The 12,438-nt window shown below is 36.3% G+C and overlaps 1 protein-coding gene across 2 annotated transcripts in view; it reads right to left on the bottom strand.

The window, feature by feature from the left end:
- The window catches only part of LOC109060592 (solute carrier family 49 member 4-like), a 40,264-nt gene continuing 27,826 nt past the window's right edge, over positions 1-12,438 (bottom strand). Inside the window, exons 8-9 of one of the 2 annotated variants that reach the window (XM_042731641.1) lie at positions 9,682-9,864; positions 1-2,302 (exon numbers count right to left, since the gene is read on the bottom strand). In XM_042731641.1, coding sequence (XP_042587575.1) covers positions 2,187-2,302; positions 9,682-9,864 — 299 coding nt within the window. In that variant the 3' untranslated portion in view covers positions 1-2,186. Of the gene's footprint in view, positions 2,303-3,016; positions 4,350-9,681; positions 9,865-12,438 lie in introns of those variants that run through there. The other variant, XM_042731642.1, reaches the window with a different exon arrangement.

The raw sequence follows: 12,438 nt of genomic DNA, 5'->3' as shown, positions 1-12,438 counted from the left end.
TTAAATGGAAAAAGATATTTTAATATATACAATACAAAGGCAAAATTCACAGAGAAAAGAGGAAATCTATGAGAACAGTGATCTATAGGCTTGCATGTAAACCACAGGTTTTTTGGCTGGTGTACCACACAATATGTTAACAACTCCTGAGTACACATACTGGCTGTGGACGCCCACTCTCAATCCTGATGTCATCTATGATCTCATGCTTTGAAGGGTGTGGGGCATCATGGGAGTGTGTGCAAACTCCAAAAACATGAGCTCATCTTATAGACACCCATGATAACACATTTACTGGAAACGAAACGTTGTTTCCTCGAATGTCAGGCACGTGGCTGTTTCACGCGATTTCAATCAATCAATCAATGTAACATTTTAAGATGGCTCTGTACATAGCTTATCAAATCATATTTCAGAGTCAGACCTATCAGCTATTTTCATGGTTTCTCATTACACACTTCAAGCTGGATTCAAATTTTAATGACAGAGAGGAAAATAAAACAGGAGTCCTTTTTAAAAACATCTTTTTAATAAGGTGCTAAAAATCTTTGACATGTATCTGCACATGGACAGGGGCACGTACGCCTCTCCAGTGCCACTTACAATTAACATTACAGTGACAGAACAGAGCACAAGCACCGACTGCAGCACGGCACGCACATCACAGTGGAGAGGAGGACAGAACAAAGGTCACTGTTAATTAAGGCAACATTAACGACAGGTAAAATAGTACAAAGACACAAAAAAGTGATTCACATGCAGGCTTTTCCCAGAGAAGAACAGAACCACATGTGTGTCCAAAGTTCTCAGTTGGAAATCTGTGGAAACGTGGGATTCGGGGTGTCCATAAAATGCTTTTCCTTCCCCGTCAATCAGTTCCACTGAAGTCAACACTAAATCTAACAGCAGACAGAGATTCGTTGAAGTCTCAAGCCGCCAAATTTCACCAGTCCAGATTCAAATGGGCTCCATTTTCATGGTGTTGCTCAAAAATGCAGGAGAGATCAGCCTAGTGTGTGCATGGGTCATACGACAGGCTGTATTTTAAACTCGAGAGGGAGTATTGCACTCGTTTTTGCATTAGGTTATGCACAAATCACGAGAGGCTACCGAACATGGCTATTATCGCTGGTGAATAGTGTTGTACTGTTCCAGCACTCCATAACGCCATGTTTAATGCTCTTCTGCAACAGTACTCAGACATAAAAACCATTAACAATCCCTTATTGTCAATATTAGTGTATTAATCCCTAAAATGAGTTAATAAATTACAGTTAAATGCATGATCGATTGCATAAAATTCTAAAAGGCTTGTGCAACAGACTACCACTGTAGGCATGCTACAGCTATAAACCAAGCCGTCACATGAGAATGGGACGAACACAACCGGCTACCTAAACATGGATACTATAGATCCCTCATCACATAAACTAGGACGCCTTGAGATAACGTGACCCAGAATCGGACTAATGGCTGCAAGGTGATTAGCAAAACCCCACAGCAGAGGGAATTATCCTTTGCATAATATGGGTTGATAAGGAAAACAAGAAGACTACAGCGTATGCCACTTATTGACAGTCTTATCACAGGTCAGTTAAAGCTCGGATCCCACAGGCTATTCAAAAGTGACTCTACAGCTCTAAGAGGTCCCCGGTCTAAAGACGGCAGTAGCTCTCGCCAGGCGGCTAATTGAGCTTGTCTATAATTATCCATTACACTCCCATTAGATGTGGGGAGAGCACTAGAGTCGTCATCACTGTGGGGAACTACCAAATCCGTAAGTAGATCCGCTTGTGAGTCTCTATGCAATAAAAGTCCCTTATATTGTGCTAGTATATAAACACATAACTTCCATTAATTGCATAAAAAAAAAAAAAGAATAAAATAAAATAAAATATACAAAAGGGATGCATCCAGGAGGCAAAATGTCAAGTAGAAAGGTCAGTATCTACACTTCTTTCCTCCTTAGTCAGGTCTCAGTTCCCTCTGTTAGTTATGATGCTAACATAATGCACTGCCACCACTGCTGGTCATATATTTCACAACTACAACATTTTTCCAAAAAAACACAGATCCATAAAAGTGAGCAACATGCTGTGTGCCCTTTCTCTGCACTCTGCTGGAATATAGTGCCCATAAAAAGACAAGCCTTCAGTCTTCTGCTGAAAAAAGCTCAAGTGGTGTGCTCAGACAGAGACAAAGACGTCCAAATAGAGGCGGTCGTTCGTTTGTTTGTATGAGGGGGGGGGGGGGAGGGTGAATGTAGAGGAGCCTGTCAGACACCAGTTTAACCAGGACAGCTCTGAAAAACAAAAAGCGAGGTTGACTGAGGTTAGCGTTGACAGCTTTTAGAGCACCAGGTGCCATGTACCTTAATGCATGATAGAACAGACAGGTGTTTACCATATTCTTATAAACAGCTTCAAGCATACAGAAAATAACAAAAGTATAGACAAAAGGTTCCTGGAATTTTTTTTTAGTTAATAAATACAAAAAATATAAAGCCTTAAATTATTATTTATTTATTGCATTCATAAACTGCTAATATTGTAGGCATGTTTTCCCCAGTCTTGTTTGCAAGAATAGTGCCCTATGAAATCAGTTTTATTTTTTAATTAATGAAAAAATCTCTGGACTTTAGTTTTAATGGTTAAGTTAAATTGTATTAATCAAAAAAGCATGTCTAACTAATTTGAATTATAATTTTCAGAATTCCAATCTTAATGGTTTAATTAAATTTTAATAATCAAAAGCATCTCTAATTAACTGATTTTATAAAAACAACTTATTTTATTTATTCATATTTTATATAAGGTGTGTATTATAATTGGTAAATAAATGAAGGCATATAACAATTGATCTTTTAATCGAATGAAAATTAAAACCCTGCAACAACAGAGGTTTATGGTTAAAATTAAAACATGGAAGAAATATTGCGTGATTATTCCTTAAAAAAATATGTTTTAATAATAATTTCATTAGTAGTACTGTTATTACATTAAGTCATATATTTCAGTCACAGTTTCTTCAAGTTAAACCAAACTTTTATTTTTTTCGGGTTGTAGTGAAGACCTTTCTGTTTGTACATGATAAGACAATAGTTTTCTCAAATGAAACAGTAAACTGTGCATGAAGTGACTCTCAGAGCAGCTCTGGAGATTATGTTCTTGTGTTTATGTACTCGTACACTATGGCGGCAGAGGCTGAAAACACGTGTAGTAAACAAAACCATGCGTCTGTGTAACCCCTCTCTCTCTTAAGTCTTTTATATAATACTAGAAATAACGACCCACATGTATTTTTTTCATTTCACTACATTACAGAACTAAAGGTGGCTACAAACAGCAATTCACATTAATTAAATGCAGCTGGCACTTCTGACCATATACATGTTCATGCTCCAATAACCAAAGGCAAATAGACTAGAGAAACAATATAACTGTCTGAAATACTTTAAAATATACGAGAAAAAAAAAGACACACTCTTTCCCACAGCCGCTGTATTCCTTTTACTGTGCAGTTAAAGATACAAGAGGTTTTGCATTAAGGTCGAAGGTTAAACCAGCAATAGAATCATTTCACACACTCTGCACATGAATACTAAGATTCCCTTCAAAAGATGACACTAAAAACAGCATGCAAGAGCTGTGCAAGCACATCCAGAGTTGACATATACAGCAGCGATTCAATGGATGAAAGCCTCACACCAGCTGCTGTGGCTCCGATAGAGCGGCGGGTTGAAAATAACACAAACCAGGTCAAACACACAGACCCCTCGAGGACAAAGGAAAGAGTGCAACTTAATTTAATAGAGAAGTGGATTTCAATTTTGAGGCGTCCCGTATCCAGATAACAGGTTGATCAATTGCCCCTGAAGGGAGAGCTGCAATCGATGGCAGGAGGTGAAATGCATGCTGGGTCAGCTGCTGAGCCCATTTGGGCTAAATGATATGATTTAGCCATGCAGCACAGTCAACACATGCAGGTTCAGCGCAGGATAGAGCCGTGTCGACTTGAAGAAATGGGAAGAACGGGGATTCTTTCCAAAAGCCCCCTCATTAATCAGGCCTTACTATCCCTTCAGCAGCGCCTGGTATAGCGGCAGGTTAATGGAGTTGTGTTTATCTGGCTATTATGTCTGTGCCGCACGCCCGCCCCAGCCTTATCAATTTAAAAGAGAGAGGTAGCATCACCAGGCAGGACGTCTGCGCCGAATGTTAATGAAGAGAGCGGCTTGGCTCAGGTAATCCAATCAGACGCCCCCCCAAAAATCTGTAAGTCGTCAACAGTCACCTTTCCAGTGCTAATGGAAGACAGAACTCCGGACACAGCACCCATCCACAGCGCTGCTATGGAGAATACAAAAGAAGCTGGGTTAAAGGATTCGATTTCTGCCACCTTCTCTGGCAATAATGGGAGCATAGCAATTATATCCTGTCTGTCAATTTACGTAGCAGTCAAACTGTTATGTTTTGTTTCCTTCCTCTTAATACCTGACAGCAGAATGTTGTTATTAAGGGTGCAATTTAGCCTGTCTCTTTTCTGCCATCGTCTCAGGGGCTGTAATGTGCTGAAAAGGCCACGGGGGAATGACAGCGTAAACAGGCCACTCACAGTGACACTCACAATCTCTTACACGAGGAGCGCTGGGACAAAAGCGAGGACAAGGGAGGAGGGATGCGAGGAAACATCCTACAGCTGATGTCTCACATAGTGACCAAGCGGCCCAATGTCTTCGCAGTCGCCCACAGGGCTCCTCACTTCCTGTCAGGCGAGCTAAGGCGTCGGAGATGGTCCTCTTATTGCTGTAATTATTCTTAATCGGTACCCATTCAGCTGGCAGACTGATGACATATTTCAGCTCGGTTTAATGTCTTGCTCTGGCCCCAAGCAGCATCGAGAGAGGCTGACTGACAGTTTGTAGGCTCTGTTTTCTCCTTACGAGATTAAATCACACCTATATTTTGCGCCTTTGCAGTTTGATTTGTTTACCTGGTGTGGCCTCACAAAAAATAGGGGAAAGAAATTTCAGTAATTTATTAAAATATATTCTGAATTATAATTTATAAGTAACATTTTTATTACATTTAATTTTTTTAAATTTATATATATAAAAACTACATTTGATATAGTATATTAAATTATGGTCGAAACAATAGTCAATTATTTTCATGTTATGGGTGATAAGAAATAAATGGCTGATAATAATAAAAGAGCTATTTTGACAAAAAAGTAAATAAATACAAAAAGACAAGAACATCTAAAATTATTATTTAAATATTACATGCAAATTTATGCATCCAAAAATTAAAATGTACAGCTGAAAAATGTATATTCATTTCAAAATGTAAAGATTACAATTAAAAATCTTTTAAATTATTTAAAGAATGTCCTTAAGTGAGTAACATTTAAGGACACTTGAGTGAGAGACAACACGGTATAAATTAGTGCTGTCAAACAATTAATCACATCTAAAATAAAATATTTTGTTTACATAATATATGTGTGTGTATATTGTGCATATTTATTATCTATATACAAATACACACACATGCATGCATACATTTAAGAAATATATAAGTTTATATATTAAACATTTATATACCAATTAATATATATATTATGTAAACAAAATCTTTTATTTTGGATGCGATTAATCACGATTAATCATTTGACAGCACTAGTCTAAATCTAAAACAGAGGAAATGGGCATGTATAATTAATATTTGTGCGTGTGTGTGTGTGTGTATGTATATATATATATATATATATATATATATATACACACACACACACACACACACACACACACACACACACACACACACACACACACACACACACACACACACACACACACACACACACATATATACATTTATATACACACAGACAAAAATATCCAATAATAAACCATATGGTACCAATATATTTCATCCCTATTAAAATGACACAAGTCAGCTTTAACTCAGGGTTAAGCATGGTGGGAAAAGCTAGGAAACTTGTTTTTGCTGAAGGTTTACCTTCACAGACTATTGAACATTTGCTAAATCGAATGCTGCAAAAAGAGCAGGAAGTGCACATTCTGGGTTCAATCTTTACCAGCTATTCACATGCTTTCAGATTAAGGGTGAATGAACCAGCCTTGCCAATTTAAATGGCCGGCTGGGAAGGACAGCAACGGTAACTCAGTGAAGCACATCCCTTTCACTTCATTTTAAAGTGAATACAAAGCAAGTGTAAGACATTTGTGAATGTATCATTGGTCACAGGCAGGAGCTATTCCTAAAAGCACATCAATTCAACCTTGGGTGGCAAAAAAAGAGCATCTGGAACTCTGTCTCAATAAGGATTCAAGGGTCTTCTAACAAAGAGAGAGAAGGACACCACAATGCAATATGAACCACTCAAAAGTTTATGGTCTGTAGAATTTTTAACAGGTTTTTGAAAGAAGTGTCTTCTGCTCACCAAGGCTGCATATATTTGATCAAAAATACAGCAAAACAGTAAGATTATAAAATATTACTACAATTTAAAATAGCATTTTTTATTTTTTATACATGTGATTTTTTTTCCTGTGATAGCTGAAAGCTGAATTTTCAGCAGCCATTGCTCCAGTCCTTCAGAAATCATTCTAATATACTGATTTGCTGCTCAAGAAACTTTTCAATCAATGCTGAAAACCCTTGTGCAGCTTAATATGTTTTGTGGAAACCATGATACATTTATTTTCAGGATTCTTTGATGAACAGTTTAAAAGAACAGCAATTATTTAAAATTGTTTTTGTATCTATTAGTGCATCTTTGCGGAATAAAAGCATTAATTTCTTTCAAAAAAATCTTACTGACCTAAACTCTTGAATGTCAATGTAACTTAATAGGAAATGTGCTTTTGTCTTCATGATTAGAAAGATGAGTCAGAGCTTTCCCTAATGTCTAAGTGCCCTTGAGGTGAAAGTATGCTTCGGTTTTACGTCTTGCACATTTGCATCATATGTGCTTTTGCCTAGAATTGACTGCACTAACTTTTGGATCTAGTAGATAGAAACTCTAACAGTTAAGGCCATTCCTTCCAAGAACTAGCCAATGAGCATGGAAAATCTCAATGGAAACTGCAGAATAGGAAAGCATAAACAACATCAATGGCTGTGCAAAGGGTTATATTACTTGTGTTATGCGAGAGAACGTTACATATCCACATTAAGTGTTATTTGTTTCCCTAAGTGTCAAATTTTAAGTGGAACTGCACCTTTAAGAGGTGGATTTTGTGCAGTTTAGTTAACAGAGAGCTTATTATATCGAGAAGGGCTTTCTGCCAGTGGAAGCAGTGAGAGGTTGCAGGATGATTCTGATGAAACGAACAGAAATCCATCCATCATCTCTTCAGCGCCAACTCACCGGTTGGCCTAAACAGAAACAAAGTGTTCAAAACTCAATAGCAATGCCAACGCAATAACCATCTATATATAGAGACCTCATTGTTTCGACGTTATTTTCAACTGTGCCACTGCTGCTCTGACAGCCACACAAAGGCAGAACGAATCTCTTGGCTTCATTTGGGACCGATAACCCAATCAGATTTGAAAGGATGAGCCAGTTAAGCTCACTCATCTCAATTTAATCTTCTCCAGGGGATCAGCAGGAAGACTGAGGAGTTTTCGCAGCCTGGGAGCCATCCAGCAACCTGCCTGCTCATAAAACAGACACCCGTCAGCCGGTCAGTCAAGGCCAATGACAGAAAGGGGATATGAGTGTATCACAGCCGGGATCTGGACTTGACAGCGGTCAGTGTGAACAGAGGTTGACAGCTCTATAATTTATAACATATGCTAATTTCTGAAGAAAATGTGAATGGTGCTTGCCTGCACCCACAAGTGTTGTGGGTGATTTGCCAGGCATAGCTATGAAGTTTTAGAGATGCTCTAGGTTGTTTCTACAATGTTCTTAGTGTTAGTTAGGTGGCTGCTAAATGTAAAAAAATAAAATAAAATAAAAATTGCATTGCATTCTGGTTCCTATATTTCCCTCATGTTTATTACACGTCTATTTTTTCACCTGTTTTATTATCCTATTATCATATTGCAAGTATAATTTTAACCCCCAATAAATAAATAAATACGTGAATAAATGAATGACTAAACAAAATAAGCATAAAGCAAATAAAGTCTGCTATTAGGACTCTTAATATTATGATGTTATCAAACCCCTTATTCTCATTACTGTAATGCATAAAAACAGAGATTAAAAAGATGTATTTAATAGGGGTGTAACGGTACAAAAACATGTTGGTTCGGTTCAGTTTTGACGTCGCATTTGGTATGGTTTTGGTAAAGCAGGATAAACATTTTATTTTTTTTAATTAAACAATGGTTAACTGAACAAATTGTTTTTTCTTTAAATAAATTCAATTACAATAAAAAATTTCTTAGGGACAAAAATCTACCTACGCTTCTCCTATAAACTATAGGTATCCCTTTTACTTTACTACAAGGTTACAATTAACAACAGAGCCCAAAATTAAATTCAATGACTATTTATTTTTAACTATAAGAATCAACACAAATTTAAAAAATTGTATGCAAATGTAAATTGCACATCATGAAGTTTTTAAATTAACTTCTAAATTATACAATCTCTATTTGTTGTTGAAATACAATAATTTACACAGTGACTGTCATAACTTGTTTCATTAAAAAATTATTTAAACATACATTAAATAATTAAGACATCACTAACAGGTAAAGTAAATTATAATGAGCATGTAGTCTGATATTTTTCAAAATGTTCTTCTCTAGACTTCATGTCTCTAGCAAATAACGAGCTGTAGAAACTGACTTGCCTGAGGTAAATTAAATGCTATGTGACATTTTGTTTACAAGCTGTTTTAATGATGTCTTTCTGCGGTTGAAACCCTGATTGAGTGATTAAATGAGGCATCATTTGTTCATTCATGTTTATTTCATGTTAGAACTAGTAGTAAAGAGGAAGGGATGATCATGCTCACTCGTGCTCCATGTTGCCGTTAGAACTGAGGCTTCTATACAGCGACCTGTCACGCCACATCAAAGAGTGTCAAAACAACATTTACTGTTTGAATTTCCTTAAAAAAATGCAATGATTTTTTTGGTGCAAATGTGTACCGAACCAAAAGACACATACCGGAATACACGTATCATTACACCCCTAGCATTTATATTACTTTATTTATTTATTATATATTTATTTATTACTTTTTAATTAATAAGTTAAAATAATTTATTTATTTATTGTTTATTACTATATTTATTTATGTTACTTATGTGTATATATGCATGTGTTATGTATGCATATTAAAACATAATGCCTCGTGATATGCTGTTTTTGAATGGAAAATCACGGACTACCTGTCAATCCAGTGACACCTGTCAGAAGTGACTCATGAATATTCAGCTTGAAGCTACTATTTACACTGCAAGATAGGGCAGACGAGTCAATCTCCCTGCACATTTTTCATGTGAATATCCCTAAACTGAAAGTTAATCATCATTCAGAAGGAGAATGACATTGGGACAATGTCCTTTTGTGCTAAGTTTAAATCCATATCTATTCCGTATGTTCCTGTTTGTTTAGGCTGAGGGAAAATCTTAGTTTTCTTTGCTGTAAACCCTGCCCTGCCTGTCAAGAGTTAAAATATCAAGGTACCTGTAAAGTAAAAGGTGAGGCAAAACAGCAAAAGTCCAGTGAAGAGGTTGCTGAGGAAGGTGACCACTCCACAGGTGATGCCCTCAGGAACAGGGTAAACCGTCTCAATGAACAGCTCCAAGAAGATGGGCACACTACTGTTGATGAAGATGCCCACCAGGATGCAGGAGGTGTAGAGAGTGGCTAAAGGAGCAGAGAGAGAGAGAGAGAGCTATATCTCAAATACATTTCTAGAATACCTCCTTTACACAGAAAAAGAGAGACAACCTTGCAAAAGAATATCTGAGGGGGAAAAGCTTTCTAACTCAATTTTCCTCTGCTGGCAAACCCCATTTCAGCGGATATTACTCTAATCCACTAAGAAAACACTGTTACACTTCATTCTTAAGTAATGATTATTATGAGCTGTTGGTACTACAAAAACCTTTCTTTTTATCTTAGCACAGCTCAGAGTTTAATGAAGTGTGGTAATTGCATTTATTTTGTATTTTTAATTTTTTTTGCAAATGTTGGAAAGACAATGTTTTTTTTTTTCAGTATTAAAATACTTTCATTTCCAAAATTCGATTTCATTTAAAAAATTGCCAAAAGAAAGACCCTACTTTAGAAACAGGGCAGAGAGATAAATGGTCAGCCCAATGCACAACAGGAAGAGAACAAGCACATCAGAGTTTCCAGTTTGAGAAAGAGATCCCTCAGCTGTGTCATTGAAAGTATAGGGCAAACACTAGTTTCAAAAATGGGCTAAAAAATAAAAGACTGTACAGTAAATGATAAGAAAACAGTATTATAGATGAATGACTTAACACTTAAGGTGTTGGGTTTCTATGTGAACAAGGCTTTAAAACCTATGCAAAATGCTGCATTAAAACCACCTTAAATACTGCAATCATTTAAAAATAGTCATTTGAAACATTATAAATTGCTTTAATGCACACTAGTGTTCAAAAGTTTAGGTTCAGTAACTTTTTTTTATACTTTTGAAGGATGTCTCTTATTCTCACCAAGGTTGCATTTATTTGATCAAAAATACAGTAAAAACTGTAAAATAGTAAAATAACCATTTTATTTAAACATATTTCAAAATGTAATTTATTCCTGTGATGGCAAAGCTGAATTTTCAGCATCTAATACTTCAGTCTTCAGTGGCACATGATCCTTGAGAAATCGTTCTAATATGCTGATTTGCGGCTCAAGAATTTTATTATTATAATTTCATAAAATTGTTATGTTGATAACAGATCAATATTAATATTTTCATTTTTGTGTATACCATGATAAATTTTTCTGAATTCTTTGATGAGTATAAAGTTCAAAAGAACAGCATTTATATGAAAAAGAAATCTTTTGAAACATATATGTCTTAACTGTCACTTTTAATCAATTTAATGTATCTGTACTGAATAAAAGTATTTAGTATTGTCGAACACTATAGAATACCCAAGACATGTCACTCCTATAGTTTTGAATGTGGAAAAATACAACGCTCAATATGGCCGCTCAATCGCAGGAAGCCCAACCTTCTGAATGAAGGAGCCAATCGCTAATCGATAAAGTCAGTGAGTCACTGCAGCTGCCGTAAGAAGCGTCCCGGTTGCTATAGAAACAGTCGTTCTGAGACATGCGCTCAGGACTGCGCATGCGCACTGCATGATCTAGCCTGAATAATAAGCTTTTTATAACGCTATTTGAGCAAAATAAACATTTATGACACGGTTGTTATCAGATTTCTTTGGTGATTTCAAATATGAAATTTAATCGCAAGCCTGGTGAACAGTTTTGTAGAATTTGATGTTTGCACTTGGATGCCAGAGATGCGTTTTTTAAGATGGCAGCCGAGTGACATGACTTGTCTTAAAGGGACTTTGGTATTATTTCCCCCATTTAAAAAGTAGTGTATTTTTTTTTTTTTTTTTTTTTACCAATTTAATTCAACCATGGTGAATAACAGCATCAAATGCTTTCAAAAACATAAAAAGTTCATAATGATTCCCAACGTTTAAATGTAATTTAGTTCTAAACACAAATCCAGAAAAAATGTCTTACATATATGTGGTAATCATGGTATAAGTGAAAGAACTAACAAAGGCACCAAACAGTTAAGGTAGTAATGTGGCCACAATGTCATTCACTGTCCTTACATAATGTTATATAATGAATATTAGTATTTGAATAATATTTACAACATTCAGATACAAGACAAATCTATTTCAAACTGCACTGCAACCCACTGAAATGAAGCAATAAAGCATGAAGACTCTTTACGTGTGTTCTAGGAACACTTGCACTGCGGTTACATTTACAATCAAATGGGTTTATTCAAGCATGCATTGTTGCTTCTAAGCAACAGCATGTCTTGCTGAAAGTCATTCAGAGAAATCTTACCGGTCGCAGTGACTGGAAGAGAAGCAAAATTACCTCATCACTGTGCAAAAAACACCCACATTTAGCTCGTGACGGGAGTTAATTTGATGTAAAGAAGAACTGGTATCCATGTGGTAACTATTGTATAAGTGAAGGAAATGGCAATGGCCCTGTTAAATTAAATGGACATGGTAGGCGAAGGTCCACTGTCAATTATTCCTTGCATAATGATTCCAGCTAGAATAGGTTCTGATGAATTGATGTTGCCACAACATAGTCTTGTGTTCATTAGCATGAGAGATGAATTGCGAGAGGCATGGAAAGCCACGGATGGCAATGGGACACGTGTGTGTGATAAAATCTTGCCAGATGGAGTGATGGCCCATGAGTCTA

The sequence above is a fragment of the Cyprinus carpio genome, chromosome B9, assembly GCF_018340385.1.
Source record: "Cyprinus carpio isolate SPL01 chromosome B9, ASM1834038v1, whole genome shotgun sequence".
Taxonomy (NCBI): Eukaryota; Metazoa; Chordata; class Actinopteri; order Cypriniformes; family Cyprinidae; genus Cyprinus; species Cyprinus carpio.
The sequence above is the reverse complement of the archived record's forward strand: the minus strand, read 5'-3'. Positions and strand labels throughout refer to the sequence as shown.